This window comes from Trichoderma ghanense, assembly GCF_004382785.1.
Source record: "Trichoderma ghanense strain CCMA-1212 chromosome Unknown scaffold_7, whole genome shotgun sequence".
Taxonomy (NCBI): Eukaryota; Fungi; Ascomycota; class Sordariomycetes; order Hypocreales; family Hypocreaceae; genus Trichoderma; species Trichoderma ghanense.
Window position 1 is genome coordinate 1295692 of NW_027395670.1, and position 17271 is coordinate 1312962.

A 17271-nucleotide genomic window follows, 5' to 3' on the forward strand; every position below is an offset into this window, starting at 1 on the left:
ATTATGTATACTCTTGAGTTTGTTTACTTGTTTCCTAGCATTCTTTCTGACAGAGAGGCTGTAATTACCTCTGGACTTCTGAAGTTGAACTGAGGATAACGATGCATAGCGTTACATCTCATGATTTTGACGCGTAAAACTTCAAAGTCTGAGAGGGCGCTGGTTCCTGTCCAGAAGGGAGTTACCAGAGAAGTTGCCTCGCACAACTGTAGGTTGACAGCAGTATTGAAGCGACTGATGCATTGTATTGCCAATGTTAGGGGTTATCTATAGTCAAAGACTTGGAAGTCCACTTCAGCTCTATGGTGAGCTAATGCTGAGTATGAGCAGAGGTCATAGTCAACTGAGTTAAGCCAGGGCTTGCCAGGGGTATAGATGGGTATATTCAGATTGATATAGCCCCTTGGAGCGTCATAGCACTGTTTGAGCTGATGTTGTCATTAAACGAACGCATTGATCGTGTCATAAACGAAATGTTATACGAGATATCAAAGGTCCAGTAAGAAAGTGATTCTGTCTACGTCGTTTAAAGAGATCACTGACAATGGACAAATGTGAAATGCGGAAAAGATGTCCTCTGGGAAAAGCTATATCCCGTAGGAACTTCCTCTCAGGCGAGCCACGATGTTCGACTCCGAATAGCTGGGACCGCAAGACACGGGCATACCTACCGCTGGATTCTTCGTCTGCCGAGGGATCCGATAATTTGTGTTAACAAGTTTCGGTTGGGCTGTCCAGGGCAGCTCAGCTGGGCTATTGACAACATAGAGGTCTGGAACGGATCGCTTGAACCGGAATTGTTCGGACGTCCGGCCGGCGACGAGAGTTTGTTCTTTGGGAGGTGCCGATGGGATGGGATGTCCTCAAAGAACAGAGTAAAAGCACGCTGAGCACTTCGTCCCCTCTGTGGGTTAGAGCTCGAGATGCTTTGTTGAGCTAGTAGGAAGAGCGCCGTTGTCTCATCAGGGGGGAACTGAATGAATAGTCTGCGGGAGGGAATAGCAAACTCGTGATAGCGCACGCACGCACTTGGTTCGTTCGGCAAGGCACAGCGACCTTGGCTGAGCTTGCAACTCTTGCAGCTCTTGCTTGGCCGAGGCTTATGTGCAAAGGTAAACATGCCTAGGATGCTTCGTGGACAAAAGACGTGATTGCAAGGAGGTGTGGGATGAGCATGATATGGTGTTGGGTTCAAGTGCCCGGACCGCATGTCTGGGTGTTTGTCCGCGCAGACGGCGGTCGATGATTGTGTGGTGATGCCTGTAGACGCCTCGTGCTGATGATGCAAGGATCCAGCAAGCGACAGCCATTCCCATCCAATGGAGCTCATACCCCATGTTTCCACCAGTCTCTCCATGCTCCCCAGTTTCCCCAGTTCCCCTCGTTCGAAGATCCGACAGAATGGTTTGGAAACTCTGGGGAAGAGGGAGAGGAGAGCGAGCTGTTACATCGGACGACGCCGACGGGCCTGGCGATGCCTGCGGGGGTGGAGGAGGCCGGGACGGAGGAGGCCGAAGGACCGCAAGGCTAGAGCAGACGCAGACAGAGCGTCTGGATGGGCCTGGAGAAAGCCGGATTTCACCCACACGTCTGCTGCCGTTGACTTTCTGTCCATGATTGCTAGTCATGCTCCATGCTATTTCACTTCCATGCTGTCTTTTCCCCCTGGGGAAGAAGCAACAATGCCAGCGTTTGGGGAAACTCGACGATGGAGGTGGTAGGTAATCATTAGCAAATACCGGAGACCTTGGCTTGAAGCGTTAACGTAATTGTATTTGAAGCGCGGAGCTGGCTTGGCCCTTTTGGGTGAAATCTCCAGTGGATTGACGGACTAGGTTCCCCAATGCCAGAAGATCTCTTACGGGGAAGAGGTTGAGCAACCGATGGACGAGAGGCGCAAATGATGCAAGCAAAACCGGCCGAAAGCGAACGGCTCTGTGTTACGGCGTAGCGTTGCGCAGCAGGAGTAGTTCTCCGGGTGGCTTTGCCACGAGGCAAGGCCGTACCGTAGGGCGTAGAGCTTCCTTGGCTTCTTTTGTCGAAGTTTGCTGACCTCGTGGTCAAGCTGGAGAAGGATGGGGACGGCGGTCACAGATGGTGACGGTATTGTGGGATCCGTCTGGTGAATGAACTGAGAGGTGGAAGTGGAGGATGTTGCTTATTTTGAAGACGCGAAAGAAGAGACATGGTTCAGGTTTTGCGGTATGGGCAGACGCGGCTCGCAGCGGGAAGCAAGAACCGGCAAACTCTTGTCGACAAAATTTGCCAGTAATACACTCATTCTGATCTGCTCTGCGAGATACCGTGCCTTGGTGTTGAGCACGAGACCCTATTTAGCTGCACACAACGGGATGCGAAAGATCTCCTGCTTCAAGTGGTGTAGGTTCATTGCCTGGGCCAGGAGTCGTTTTCGCTTTGCCTGCGCCTCGGAGCCCAGCTGATTGTGCATGGCTCATGATTGCTTGATCAATTGATTAATGAGTAGGAGTGTGAGTGGAGAACCGGGAAACTGATTGCTGGGGTTGGAAGCCATGGAAATGGACCAGAGCCGGTCCGTTTGAAATCATCGCGGTCGCGTGTCTGTTGAAAATCCGGAGAGCAGCGTTGTGTCGCCCCCACATCATTGCGGGTTCCAGTATGATATTGGCATTCATGCAGCGCGGGCAGGAGGGCGTGCATGCTGAGGGTATCGTTGTTATCATGGTGTTGTTGGTGATGGATCGGTGGCGATGGCTTCATCATCACAGACGCTGCTCGGTTCCCGGCACAGAGTGATCACTCATCGCTGGACCAGTACATGCTGGCTCTCATGTACGATGACAAGCACGAATTGGCTCGGAGGCTTGAACCCCCCCCNATGAGAAGCACCACACCCCTACGCCCGAGCCCCCCAAGAGGTCTAAGAGCCTTCGGAGTAACAAACGTTCCTCCATTCCTCTCAAGCCTCTCGAGCCATCATCCAGCGTGAGACACCAATTGGAAGGCTGAATTCACACGCCACACGACAAGGCTCTCCGTCCTTGGCCTGGCCGCCACGGACTAGGGAGCGCCACGTTCAACCGAAAGGAATTGGATGCCATCATCAAAGGACTCTTATCAATCAAAGTTCCGAAAGCTGTTGGCTTGCCGCGAGAACTCGAGTCCGCCGGGGCTGTCGTAAATGAAGGTGACTAGTGCCTCTGCTGTGCTTGCTCACCTCTGCCCAATGGATAGTATTGGATATCGCCTTGTTCCGTGCAAGAAGTTGAGTGCGAGTTAGGCTGGGATCCCTTCGACTCAATTGGCGGCCAGCCTGAGTCTCGGAAACTCGATTCGAGACAGCGGAGGAAATGGAGAAGATAGCACGAGATAGCCTTGGGGTGTGCATCATCGATTCATCACGCCGCTTGTACGTAATTTCCAGGCCAACATCGTCGTTGGACGCCTCTCCAGCTGGTCGATGCAGAGCAGTAGCTGATTGACGAGCAGCACGAGCCAGGGGCAAAAGCTGGGCACCTGGATCGAGACCGACACCACAGATGCTGTAAGATATGCTCCTGGATGCTGGCAAAAGGTCCCTACCTTCGCAGCTCGCAGCGCTATGCGAGACGAGCCTTATCACGGGCCTGGCGAGCTAGTCAGGCCTCGCCGGGCTTTTGGCTCCTCCCATGTGAGGACGGCTGCTTTTGGGTGTTTGGCGTGCATGCTTGGCACTGCACTTGTGCATCACGGCCGTCTCTTATCGACTTGTCAGCTCGTGTACCCCCGGAGAATGAGAGCCCCCCCTCCTCTGGCAACTCGGCTGGCCAACTAGAGGGCGGAACGCAGCGCCACCAGCAGAGCCGGCCAAGAACGCCTCTTTGGCTGGACGGGAGGCCCTCGGTGGCTGCTGTACGAACCTTCCACAACGGGCAACGACTTTCAAGGACGCCACCGATCCCAGCATGACTCTGTCCAGGATCTGGACGAATGTGTGTCGATGTCCGTTGGTTCGGGGAGGGATCCTTATCGCTGCGACACATGACCGCGAAGCCTTATCTCGTGTCGACTGGGGGAGAAGCTGACGAGGCGATATCGCGTGCAGTTCATGATACAAGATAGCATTTGTCTGCGAGCCTGAGCCAGAGGCCCTGACATGACAGATTAGCGGAGAAAACGGGGGCCTGGGTTTGGACTGGCCTGGAGCGAGAGACGGCAAGGGGTTGATGGGGCCAACTAGAAGCCAGTTCCCGGAGAGACTCACCTGCGCGTCTGGATGGATCATACAGAGATAGGGTGTATCGTAGGGCGCGCCACTGATAGAGACAAAGGGGCAGCTGCTCTCGCGTGTGTCCTATGCGGATGAAGAGATGGCTGAGATTGGCGAGATGGTGGGTATTGTCATACTTGGCTCGAGCCGGGACAACTGCAGAGCAGAAGACCTTCACATTGAAGGCAATCAAACAAGCCCTGAGCATCAACTTGTTGTTATCATTGGCGATGCATTCGCAGAGAATTGGCGATTGGCGGCCCGATCAGTTGATACACATGGAGATGAATTTTTTCCTTCTCGAATCCTGCTAGTGTCGATGCGTCGGTGACGGGACTAGCAAGAAGCAGAAGTACCCTCTGGTCGGTGGAAAAGGTCCACGGCAGTGGTGCTACAGTGGGGATTGAGCGATTCGCGTACCGTGCACAGACAGCAGCCGTTGAAACGATTGCGGGGAGAGACTTGCGAGCACAGGCGTTGGAGGTGACGGGAAGATGTACCGATAAGGCTATAGATAGGCGAACGCTCGGCTGTCTTCCATCTTGGTTGTGGTTTGCCAGACACGCAACAGTTTGCAATGTCAGATCGTCAGACCGCTGCTGAAATGCGGATACTGAACCGGCACATTCTATGCATTACGACGATATCAATAGACATCTCGGCTCTCCGTTGTTGCGTGCCAGAGTCGTGATATCAGATGCTTCAAGACAGGCCTTTCCCCCAAGGCCGAGGTAGCGCACAGTGCGCACAGCGACCAGCCGTGTGGGGTGTCCCTGCGCAGTACATCCATGCCCTGCCCTGCCCTGTGCGGTGGCGTGCCGCAAAAATCGACAGCCAAGAACGACGCGGGCTAGGGCATTTTGCAAGCGCGCTTTCCCTCGGAGCAGCGCTGCCGCTTTGGGCTGGACCCTCGGCTCTCCAGGCGCTGGCACCCCCTGGAAGACGCCCCGGGAGCCTCCAAGAGCCCCCCAAGACCGCCAGAGACGCCCCCCAAAATGGCCCCAAAGAGGCCTAGACAGCGCTAGCCGGACCCATGCCGTGGATAAGGCCCAAGGCCAGGGCTTCTCCACACATTCTTTTTTTCCTCGTCAACAACCTGAACGATGCTGGTCTGGTGTGGCCGGTCCATCCTCAGCGAAACGGCGTTGCCGCTGCTCGTGTGGGCTCTCGGTACCGTTCCATCAATCGCTGCCACTGCTTGACAAGTGCTGGCTGTACTGTACTTGTACCGGCATCCATGCTGCTGGTTGCTTGTACGAGTAAGAGCGCGCATGACCCGGTCTGGCGGCGCTGGCGATCGCCCGAGTACAAAAACGCCAGCCTCGACCCACGAATCCGGCGATGCCTCTCTTTTTTCTCCCCAGGATTCTCGGGTTCGAACGTCACGCCGTCCTTCGTCCGCTCCTTTGGGCTTCCTCCCAGGTTCAGCGCCCCTTGCTAACCTGCTCTTGCTTCTTCCAGCCCTTTGCTTCCACGCTCTGTGTCTGATTGGCTGACCGTGGCTTTTTGGACCGAGTCCAGATCAGCTTCTGTCGCTTCAACAGACCCTGGTAGTCTTGCTCAACCCAAGGCTGCAGCAGCTCGGCTTGCGAAGCGTCAGACGGACGGAAGAGTTCGAGTCTGATCGTGGAAGCGACACAGGCACAATCGGGGGAGAAGAAGAGAAGACGTCAAGTCGACAACGACTCGACAAGTCTTTGAGACAAGCACAGGAGGCGACAGTCAGAGTCTATACGGACAACCGCCATTGCCATTACCACCATGGCTGACTCTGCTCCCCAGCAGAATGCCGTCGACGGCATTCACCACAACCCGGACCCGGCCCTGGAACCCGCGCACCAGCACCACCACCACCACAAGCACCACTCGGCCCGTGTCGACGCCGCTGGCCACGACGATGCCGTCTACACCAAGGGCGTTAACCTCGACCCGGACCTGGTACCGGCGCAGGACCACATCCACGATGAGAAGCACCACACCCCTACGCCCGAGTACAGCGACCACGAGAAGATTGGCCAGACGGACATTGTGCGCACCGGCATCGACTCGGACGAGGCCGACTCACAGCGCCGCTGGCGCTTTGGCATCGCCTACCGTCACTACCGCGCCTTTGTCCACGTCTTCATCTTCCTGCTCTTCACCGGTTGGTGGATTGCGTCGCTGATCCTGCATCGCAAGGACAAGAACTGGGTCGTGCCCTTCCTGCTGTGGCTGGCCATCTCCATCCGCCTCTTCTTCTTCCACGTCCCAGTCCGCTACGTCTCCAACGCCATCAAGTGGGTGTGGCAGCGCACTGCCCTCGTCGTCTATGCCCGCATCCCTCCCAAGGCGCGCACTCCTGCCGGTGCCGCTGTGGCCCTTGCGACTGTCCTGGTCGGCTCCTTCGTCTCTGAGGAGAGCGCCGACAACACGCGCGAGAACCGAGCCGTCAGCCTGTTCGGCATGCTCGTCATCCTCTTTGGCTTCTGGATCACCAGCAACAGCCGCAAGCACGTCAACTGGCGCACCGTCATTGGCGGCATGCTGGGCCAGTACATCATTGGCCTCTTTGTCCTGCGGACCGGTGTTGGTTACGACATCTTCAAGTTCATTGCGGACCGCGCCGGCGACTTGCTCGGCTTTGCCCACGATGGTGTTGCCTTCCTGACCACCGCTGATGTGGCCGCGCTCCCCTGGTTCTTCTTTGGCGTCATCCCCGCCATCATCTTCTTCATCTCCCTTGTGCAGGTCCTGTACTTTATTGGTTTCATCCAGTGGTTCATCAAGAAGGTGGCCATCTTCGTCTTTTGGGCTCTCAACGCCTCTGGTGCCGAGGCCGTGGTCGCTGCCGCCACGCCCTTCATCGGCCAGGGCGAGTCTGCCATGCTGGTCCGTCCCTTCGTCCCCCACATGACCAACGCCGAGCTTCACCAGGTCCTGACCTGCGGTTTCGCCACCATCTCGGGCTCCGTCCTGGTCGGCTACATTGGTCTCGGTCTCAATGCCGAGGCTCTGGTGTCGTCCTGCATCATGTCCATCCCCGCCTCGCTGGCCATCTCCAAGCTTCGTTACCCGGAGACCGAGGAGACGCTCACCGCCGGCCAAGTCGTCATCCCCGACGACGACGAACACAAGGCTGAGAACGCCCTGCATGCCTTCGCCAACGGTGCTTGGCTCGGCATCAAGATTGGTGGCACCATCATCGCCTCGCTGCTCTGCATTCTCGGTGCTGTCGGCCTCATCAACGGCCTCCTCACCTGGTGGGGCCACTACATCAACATCAACCACCCTACCCTGACTCTCCAGACCATCCTGTCATACGTCTTCTACCCGGTCGCCTTCTTGCTCGGCGTTCCCCGCGACGGCGATCTCCTCCGGGTTGCCAAGCTCATTGCCGAGAAGGTCATCACCGTAAGTGTCTCCTCAATCCGTAGTAATCACGATTGCGTCTCCTTGCTTGTGATGTGATAATAACAACTCTGTGCCCCTTCAGAACGAGTACAATGCCTTCAACGCCATGGCCACCGATCCCTACTACGAGGACATGTCCCCGCGCTCCCAGCTCATTGCCACCTACGCCCTTTGCGGCTTCGGCAACATTGGCTCCCTGGGTATCCAGATTGGTATCCTCAGCCAGTTGGCGCCTTCGCGTGGCGGTGACGTCTCTCGACTTGCTCTCTCTGCGCTCATTTCGGGCGTTTTCTCGACCCTGACCTCGGCCTCCGTTGCCGGTCTGGTGGTCACCACCCAGCTCTCACACTTCACCCGACCTGCGTCTGGTTAGGATTTTCTCTTTTTTTTCCTTATTGTGCGAGCGATGTGGATGAGTTGTCCCGTGTTCGGGACGATATGTGTGAGGTTTGTATGAGCAATGAGCAGAGGATGAAGAAATCGAGGAAGTGGAAGAGATACGATACCCCGCCACAATCTGCGCTCGGATGTGAGTGGTCAAAGTAAGGAGCATATAATCGCCGTGATGAGATGCACATCAATCCAACACAGTTGCCCGTAAACGAACCCCATGGGCCGGGCATGACAACTTTCGATTCTCTGTTCCCGTGCTGTTTGTTCTCTGTGCTTGTGGAGCAGGCTGCATTCCGTCGTCAGTGGCTGGTCTAAGACAGTCAATGCTTGCCATCCATCAGATGCTACGCTTTCAGTGATGAGAGCACATAATGATTCCATCCCAACGTCTCACCTTGGCACCCAATGTCTGCGTCTGGTGAATCTAGAGCTCTAGAGCTGCATCCTGCGCCTCGCAAGCAAACTAGAAGCTCATGTCAGAAGTTTTGTGACAAACTAATTTGCGGGGAGCTACTGGTGCTGTCCAGATCGAATATCGGACGCCTTGTTTCTCCACAAGCCTGTCACCCCGCAGACGATTCGCTTCTCCGGCTGCATCTCCGCATCTGTCACCCTTCTCAGTCCGCATAACCTTCCCTTGAAGAACCACCCAAGTATAGGGGGCCGAGACTTCCCTCTCAACCTTTGTTCAACTGAGGGTACCATGGCTGGCATTTCGTTTCGCAAGTTCATCCGATGGCTGCCGGAGGAGGCGAGCGAACCGACATCTACTCTCGTCCTGACGTCTCCCGAGAGGAGATTTGTCGATATACGGGTATTGTTGGGGGATGGTAGTGATGCTCTACCTGACAGTGAACGTAATTCTATCCCTTCGAATAAAGATCCGTAATGCAATGGCCACGGATAGCCGATGTTATTTGACTACTAACATGCCTGATAGAGATTCTCCCCTTGAGTCGTCTAGACTGGGCAATAGCGGGAACGTCATCCTCGACCGTCCTAGCAGACGGACATTCCCGTTCGAAATGGGTGCACTGGATCGATTCTCGGGCTTTGGAAGCGCCGGCTGATGAGGGCCACATGTATGCCCAGCCGGATAGACTGAGTACTCTCGAGAAAGGAAGGATGGTGAATCCTGATACGGGCAAGGATACAGACTACGAAGAGATGTGGTTCGATCCGCCGCCGAAAGCGACGAGTGGTGCGGATAAGGCGCTTTGCGTTGTGCTTCTGATGGAGGACGAGGAGAAGGGGAAGAAGGGGATGTTTGTCAGGCTGGGGGAGTGGGCGCAGGTTCTTGTGAGGGATGGGGAGGGGGATGGGGAGGGGGATGTTGTTGCTGAGAGGTGGGAGTGGAGGGATGATGGGCTTGGGTGGAGGAGGAGGGTGAGGTTGGGGGATGAGGGGAGGGAGATGCCGTGTGAGGAGGTGCTGAGGGGGGAGATTGAGATGAGGGTTGGGGGGGAGGTGAAGGTTGGGGATGATGTTTGGAGGGTTGTTGAGGTTGCGGAGGTGTGAAGGGACATGAAGAAGTGTTGGAATCGTGTGAATCTGGGGTAATAAATAGCTACAAGCTATTGGAAGGGAAAGGTATGTGCTATCTTTCCAGAGTCAACATCATCTGGGTCAATGGAGAGTGTTCGATGAGGCGGGTAGTGCAGACCAATGGACTGAAAGGGGACGCAGGGAATGTGATGGGCGTGGAGCTTGGTGAGGAGTCGGAGTTCATCGCCGGGATGCTTGGAGCGCGGATAGGAGATAGGGTCGAGGTACTGGGTGAGAGCTGGTCTTGCGTGTAGGATACCTCCATACCGGGATGGCTGAAGGGTTCAAGGCCGAGGGAGTGAGGTGAGGAATATCTATTCTGTACTTCTCCCGGGACCGTTATATACGCTTCAACATTGATTCCGCTATGGGAAGGCCGGTTCATGTTGGAAATCCGTAACAACAACAATAGCACCCATCATTGGTAAGGCTCCCCGGTTCACCATCCAGTCGGATAACGTACCGGCCCATCAAATTCCCTTTGCCGCTGCTATTCGCCGGCGAACCCCCCGCAGAGTCACGATTCCGATTCCAGACCGGCCAGCCGAAAAGGTCGGACTTTGCTATTACAAACGGGCACAAATGAGGAAGATGTGGGATAAGCAAACAGAGGGACGGAGAGCTCTTGAAGACCAATTTATTATCCCCGTAAGCTGGTTTGAACGTAGTTTGAGTGGGAAGATGCTGAAGTTACGATATCGATTGTGTTTCTGCACGTTCGGAGTGAGACGTGGCGAACGGAGAGTCGGTGCCCAGCTGCCCAATCTCAGCGAGGAGGTGGGGACGGGATATGAGGTGCGTCGGTGTATCTCCTCCTGATGGAATTGTGTAGATGTTGTCTTGCTGGATTCAATAGCATCAGGTGGGAGAGACTGGGAATAGACTCATGGAGAATCCAACGCCAACAAGCTCCTCCAAGGCGGTGTCGCCAAGGTAATGGATAACATCAGCGTGATCTATTCATCCACTTACATGCTTCAACGCCTCACTGACACACGCAACAGGTCCAAGATCCCCGTCAAATCCTCTGCCATGAAGCCTCCCATCAAGATCCCCATCAAGCTCCAGCAGAGCACCCCCCGCTACACCCAAATCGCCTACTTCAACATGTCCGACAGCCTCAAGGCATCTCGCGCCCCCTCCCTCAAGAGCCTGGACATCACCCGCCTCCCCGAAGACCTCAAGCTCATCGGCCCCGAGAACTGGGCGCCCTGGTCCAGCGCCATGATGGCCGTCGCCGAGCTCTCGGGCTTCGACGTGGCGGCGCTCGAGGAGATGCCGCGGGCGGTGCACGTGAGCTGCTGGCACAACAGCGAGAAGACGAGGGAGGAGGTGCGCGAGGGCAAGATGCTGGGGCTGCTGATCAAGTTTAATATTTCGGCGCATATGAATGATTTGGTGAGCTTGACGATGGACGGGTATGAGGTGTGGAAGGTGTTGAAGCTGTATTGCGCGAGGTTTGTGGAGACGGATCCTTCGAGGGCGTTGAAGAGGAATGGGGGGTGCATTCGCATTTCGTAAGGGGAACTGGTTGGGTATATGGGTGCCCCTGAGGGAGCGGGATACGGGGTAAGGGGCATGCGCAGCTGTTGATAGGGAAGACGATGCCGTGACTATTGTGAGCACAGCATACAAAGTGGAATGTTATAGATTGCAAATTATTTTCTGAATAAAAGAGTTTGATTCACTGCTTGCAGAATTGTTGTCTCGGTAATCAAGCTGTTAGTGTCTAGAGGTTCCCATTTCAGAGCACTCGCGTTGTGTTAGATGATATGTACACACCCGTGAATCGAAAACGCTGTCAATGTCAAACAAGTACACCATGCTCTTAGTTTGACCAGCGGGCATTGTTTGTCCATGCTGATTGTGATGGCGCAAGTGATGGCCCTGGGGAATCCAGCTTGGATTCACTTCTGAGGCACGTCTACTTAAACCCCCTTCCCTTCGCCGCTCTCCATCTCCCATTCCTCTCTTCCCCAGAGCTACCGCTTCCTCTCACCACCTGAAAACTACTCCTTCAACGACAGCAACCCTTGCTCAATCGCATTTCGCCTTCAAAATGTGTACTTAGGATACTCACATTTACCTGTGCGGATGCCTCAAGGTCAGGTTCAGCTGGCAGTGCCCTGACGCCGCTGCCGAAGGCCTGGCCTCCTGCCTCCGCGGTCAGTTAGTATACGAATCTTGCGTCTCCAGGATGACCACCGTCTGTCCGAAATGCAGGCAGCTAGAATTGGATCGTGGCTGTCCGGTCTTTCGGTATAACCCCAGCTGGAGGGACATTCAGGCGGAAGCGCAATATACTGCCCAGAGGCTGGCGATGCGTGCTGCTTATGGGCGGTGAGGAGAATGTGCTGCGATTTGCCGTGGATGTTGGTGAAGGGGTTTGGATGATCAGGTATCATTGATAATCGCTTGAACGTGATGGAGAGCAGGGACTTGAACGAGGCATGCGTGATGGGGGGATACTGGAGCAAGAGACGTTTCGGGGGTAAGCAAAGTGAAGAGGGTAATGATTCAATAAAACTCCACGGCAAAGGCTGTCCGGCTTGGATGTGATAGCAGTGACTCCTTTCTACCTGCGTGACATGATAGGCGGACACGCGTTCAACTCGCCAACCTACATCTATCTAGCTGGGTTCACACGTGAGAGCAGACATGCATTTAGTGAGCATTTACCATGGCTTCACGAAATATCAGTTGCATTAAGACCCAGAGTAACATGGAAGATGGAATTTGCGCAGGGGGTTTCATAAGACACAGAAAACAACGTCGTCACATTTGCTCCACCACATCAGTCTCGTGTCTCTCGACTCCAGGGCGTATACACTGAGAGCCAAGATCAGTGCATCCTCCTCGCCCACCACTGTCAGCAACCATTGTCTTGATGAGGCTGACCTTTATCCAGCTTCACTTGCGTGTCTCTGCCCAGCATTGGCTCTGTTCCCGCAAGCGCCAGGTCGTCGGTATGTTTTCCCTTGTGCTCTACAGGCTTCCACCCCGGAGGTGCAAGCGGTGGCGGCATCTCTGGTTCGGTGAGGCTCGTCCCGTTGTCCGAGCTCGACACGTGTTCGCCTTCACTTGAAGCGTCGGCGATGGTAATGTTTGACTGCTTTGCTCGGAGTTGTGTGCACTCCTGCAAATGCTTTGAGTAGTCGTGTCGTAGATTGGTGAGCTCCTTCATGGACTGGAAGATGAACTCGGCTTGTGCTCTATTCCCATGGTAAATAAATGTCCCAAAAACTGTTCACTACAGAGCATCTATATAAGTGACTCACTCATGGTATGTACTCCTCAGAAGCTCCACGGAAGAGATGAATGAGTTGATCTCCTCAGGCAGCCTTTCGATCAACGCCCCTGTGCCGACATTGTACACATTATCGTCTTCCTCGCTCAGCACCGCTTCAATCATGCCCTGAGTCTGAACAAGGCCGTCATGACAGATGCCGATACACAAGTCGGACCCCGGCAAGGTGTCGTATTGCGAGAGTTTGCGGTAGATTGTGCCCAGCAGCAGGACGCTGACCTGGAGCCGCTTCAGAAAGGGCGACAAGCGTCCAAAGTTTGTCATGGCGGCTGCGGTGCTGCGGATTTGGGTAATTCGGGGGAGGGAGTGCTTGATGAGGCCTTCTAGGCCGATGACGACGACGGGCGGAGGGATATCCATGGTGGTTGTGGGATGTAGAATGGAAACTGGATGGATATGAAGTAGGTAGTGATGAATAGTTTGATGATGGGAAAGTAACGAACGAACGAACGGGTGGCGTGGGATACACAAAGATTGCACTAGGAGAGGAACAAGACAAAGAGAGACAAATGACGGCAAAGAAAGGATGACGATGAAGGAAACGAAGCAGGGAGAAACAATGCGAGGCGAAATGAGAAGATGTCCTGGTGTGTGCTCGGTAAGAGCTCAAGGTTATAAGACACGGGATATGGAGATGTTGCACAGGGACTACAAATCGGAGTCACGAGCAGGATTGTCAAGGGTTATTATGTCTTTGGCAACGTAAGCGTAGATCACAGGTTAACCCCAAAATGGTGTTGGAGCGGAAGATGTGAGACGGAGGATGCGATGAGCTTGATCTATTGATAGCTCCCAAGATACCAATACACACACTTGACATACATGATATATGTATAGGGCATGACCAACTGTCTTCTTATCAACGTTCGTCCATTCATGTAGTTCATCTGCAAGCCGAGACCCAGCTGAATGGAGCTGAATATCTGGGCGATGGTGAGCACAGTCATGCAAGTAACCAGGCACCGATATTACAGGTTATTAGGCGTAAACGCCATGTTCCGAACGGGCAGCCACCATGGTGCTTGTCTCAGGCAATACCGGGTTTGAATGTACCTCTGTTGGGTGTTACATGAGTATCGGAAACTGAAGTCCAGACGCGGATGCTACTTTGTCGTCTTCCGTGCAATGTCTTGGAAGCCCCTCCGTGAATGGGATCGGTCCTAGTCCAAGGAGACGTGATGGCACCATTGCGCTGCACAAATCTTGCAGTCACATAGTCATCGGTTCACTTAACTCACAGTACTTCAGGCAGCTTTCGTTCTTTCTCATCCCCAATCCGCTCTCAGGAAGTCTCCTCATCACCAAACTCCTTCATCCCTTGAAATCGACACCCCCTAGTTCTGACGTTATGCAGCCCTCCACCAGCAGGGACCTTCCTCGTGGCTTACCCCCAGCTTATGTGGGATGCAACCCGCCCCCGGCTACCAATGAGGATGAAAATCCGCCCGACCTTGTGTAGGATCGACAGGGCATTTGCATGTGGCAGTCCAGCTAAAAGGATCAAATAGTATTGATGGATGAACAGCACAATGCAGAAGAGTTTCTCATGACGGAGAGGCTGATGTGTTTGTGGGTTCTGTGTCAGACTTGGCTGCTCCGCGTGCTATTTCCCACTTCGGTCCATCTGCAATGATTGCTTCAGGGTGCAGATGCCACGTCCTTTCTTGTGGTGGCTTCACGACAGGAGCAACACGTCACGTTAGTATCACAGGTGCAACCTGCAAGGAGTAAATGCCAATGATATTGCCTTGATTGGCCCGAATGATTCTGATCGAGCAGATGTTCGGGATGATAGATCTCGATGGCGGCTCCGTATCTTATCATGGCGACGCTGATTCCAGGTACATTGAGCATCGAGTGTTGCCTCTTGGTAAGCATCACCATTATCAGTGAGTTCGTCCTCATCCATCATATCATTCTGTACGCCATCGCTATCCGTAAATCCAGTATAAACAACAAGCATCGTCTCCATGCCAAACTCCAGTCAATCGCTCAATATGACAACCACCCAACGGAAAATCGGTGTTCGATCCGTCTCTCTGACATGGCTCACATCGTATCCATATTCCAAACTTTTATCCCTATACCACACAACAAGTCTTGTCCGTCTTTCCCCCGGTATTCTCCCCCCAACATCAGCAGTTCGCCCTCATATCCATCTTCTCCTTGAGAAACGTCTTCATATCCTCCACCCCCGTCGGAGAATTCAGATACGGCCACCCATTCATGTACTCCTTCCAGCAAACGACCTCCACGCCCGCGCTGTGCCGGAGATACTCGCGCAGAGCCCTGCCCCTCTGCATGTAACTGTCGCCGCCGTTGTGAAAGTGCTGCAGCAAAATGGGCGTCTTCTTCAGGACGTGGGGTCCCTCTGGCGAGACTTCGATGGGCGTGAGGAGGGGCGTCGAGATGAGTGTTTGAATGGAGGAGGGTAGTTCGGCTGATATCCCAATGAAGCTGCCCAGGGGCTGAGGTCTGTCGTCGTCTGCAATGCCCGGAGAAGACGTGTCGTCCAGGTTGATCAGCGTCATCAGCGCCATGCCTGCTCCATGACCGATGCCCCCGAGAACGACCCTGTCCCAGCGCCCGCCTAGCATCATGACCTCATTCCGTATGACCTTCTGCAGCTCTTTGATCCTCTGCCCAAGCCCATGCATCATATGCCATAATCTCTTTCCCTCCTCCTCCTCATCCTCATCTCCCTGGGCTTCTTTCCACCAGCTCGGCTCCCCTCGGTGTACGGCATGTTGGACCCCTGTGGAGATGGACAGGAGCGACGGCATGAGGGGCTCGTCGGTGGGCGTCTGGGGGAACACCCATCTGGTGGAGGCGTAGTTCTGGATGATGGAGCGCCAGGAGAGGTCGGTTGCTTCGTGGAGCTGGTTGACCGTCTCGCGGGCAAAGTGCCTGTTCCTGTGGAGGAATATGACGGTGTGGGTGTGTGGTCTGGCGGGAGGGATGGTGTGGAGGGGGAGGTCTGTAATCATTGTGTCTGACATCTCTGGATTGATGCCTCACAAGGTTATGCCTTCTCGGAGAGTATCAAGGGTATGGTATGTGTCGATAATAAGAGAGAGGTGGAGAGAGAGATAGCTCGTCCACATGCCATCGAGGGACCAAGATCAGCAACGTCCTTATAGACTGGACTAAGAGAAGGGAAAAGACAAACAACGGCCTCACATTAACGCAGCACAGCCCTTCTTATCCTCATCCTTCGCACACAAACACAAAAACAAAAGCCATCTCGATCGAGCTCTCTCCCCGAGTCCAGACCTTCCTTCTCCACCCCGCACACAAAATCTGCTGCCCAAAGCATCACAGACAAAGGCGTCCAGCAAGAGCAACACAAAAAGAGCGAGGCACAAGGCCGATGAATCTGCGGGGTGGGAAAAAAAAAACTGCGAACAAAAGGGGATTGGGGAAAGATTGGGAGCCAAGAAAGTGCAAAGGCTAAGTTGTATGGAGGACAAGGAATGACAGCTGTCAGACCAGTGTAACGGTTACCCCGACTCATCAGAGGCCAACAAACAGTTTGTTGCTGGGGGAGAGGGGGGGGGGGAGAAGAGGGAAGGGGGAAGAGGAAGATGGGCGAGATGTTGCAGACATGTGCCATCGGAGTTGCGTACTGCAGTATCCGGGACTCCAAGGTCTCAGCTTCCTCTTTGCCCTTCTTCATCGGCATCTTCCTCTCTCTTCATCTTCCTCAGTAACCTCCCTCTCTCTTCCACTGCATCTTCTTTTCTAAAGAGCCACGTAACGCCAACATCAGCCACGCACTCTCAACTGTGACAGACTTCGGATATGGAGCGGCTATTGAACGCCAACCATCCAGTAGTTGAACGGACAAATCACATTGGGAGAAAAGAATGCAGTGTGCCATCTGTATAACGTAACTTCGTGCCACGATTCATGCAGAGAGCATCTCTCATTGATTAAAATAGGTATAAACAGCAAACCACCTCTCGAGTTAGGACTCAAAGAAGAGAGTCCTATTCGAGGTCTAGAATTCCGGGAGCCGTTATCCGAAGCTTGCCCCCGTGCGGTCCCTAAAAGCATCTAAAGGCACACCCCTCCCTTCGGGGTCGGCCATTTTCCCTCCTCCTGTTTCCGCTTGCCTTTTCCATTCGTGTACTTTTTGTGTGATACACATGCCATATACCATTCAAAGTCTGGACCAAGTAGTGATATGCATCCTTTCGCAGGAGAGGGGCAAAGGGGGCGAAGTTGAAGCAAACATGATTAAAAAGTAGTAAAAAGAAATGATGGATTTGGCGCTACATGTATTGTATATACGAAGCGAGACAGAACAACATAACAGCAAAAAAGGGGACCATCATCAAGGGGAGACAAAGAATAGAAGAATATAGGCTATTAGAATAATTAGGAAAGAGGAAAAGGGAGGGTATCA

At 54.0% G+C, this 17271-nt stretch overlaps 6 protein-coding genes across 6 annotated transcripts; 3 read left to right on the forward strand and 3 right to left on the reverse strand.

Moving 5' to 3' along the window:
* Positions 1 to 3718: 3718 nt before the first annotated feature.
* CCMA1212_006576 (uncharacterized protein) lies at positions 3719 to 4243 on the reverse strand (the record flags this gene model as incomplete). Its single annotated transcript, XM_073703788.1, has 1 exon — positions 3719 to 4243. One exon carries the CDS (start codon positions 4241 to 4243, stop codon positions 3719 to 3721), a length of 525 nt encoding a protein of 174 aa, XP_073557892.1.
* Positions 4244 to 5889: 1646 nt separating this feature from the next.
* Positions 5890 to 7991, forward strand: CCMA1212_006577 (Solute carrier family 28 member 3; the record flags this gene model as incomplete). Its single annotated transcript, XM_073703789.1, has 2 exons — positions 5890 to 7618; positions 7701 to 7991. Exons 1-2 carry the CDS (start codon positions 5990 to 5992, stop codon positions 7989 to 7991), a joined length of 1920 nt encoding a protein of 639 aa, XP_073557869.1. The 5' UTR covers positions 5890 to 5989.
* Positions 7992 to 8585: 594 nt separating this feature from the next.
* CCMA1212_006578 (uncharacterized protein) lies at positions 8586 to 9529 on the forward strand (the record flags this gene model as incomplete). Its single annotated transcript, XM_073703790.1, has 2 exons — positions 8586 to 8868; positions 8952 to 9529. Coding segments are annotated over 2 exons (861 nt in total), but the record flags the coding sequence as incomplete, so codon positions are not given.
* Positions 9530 to 10346: 817 nt separating this feature from the next.
* On the forward strand, positions 10347 to 11077 carry CCMA1212_006579 (uncharacterized protein; the record flags this gene model as incomplete). Its single annotated transcript, XM_073703791.1, has 2 exons — positions 10347 to 10351; positions 10561 to 11077. 2 exons carry the CDS (start codon positions 10347 to 10349, stop codon positions 11075 to 11077), a joined length of 522 nt encoding a protein of 173 aa, XP_073557872.1.
* A 1348-nt stretch (positions 11078 to 12425) lies between these two features.
* On the reverse strand, positions 12426 to 13223 carry CCMA1212_006580 (uncharacterized protein; the record flags this gene model as incomplete). Its single annotated transcript, XM_073703792.1, has 2 exons — positions 12426 to 12768; positions 12835 to 13223. 2 exons carry the CDS (start codon positions 13221 to 13223, stop codon positions 12426 to 12428), a joined length of 732 nt encoding a protein of 243 aa, XP_073557986.1.
* Positions 13224 to 14998: 1775 nt separating this feature from the next.
* CCMA1212_006581 (uncharacterized protein) lies at positions 14999 to 15850 on the reverse strand (the record flags this gene model as incomplete). The annotated part of the gene is made up of 1 exon (XM_073703793.1): positions 14999 to 15850. The coding sequence occupies one exon, from the start codon at positions 15848 to 15850 to the stop codon at positions 14999 to 15001; it is 852 nt and encodes a 283-aa protein (XP_073557985.1).
* Between the last annotated feature and the right edge of the window lie 1421 nt (positions 15851 to 17271).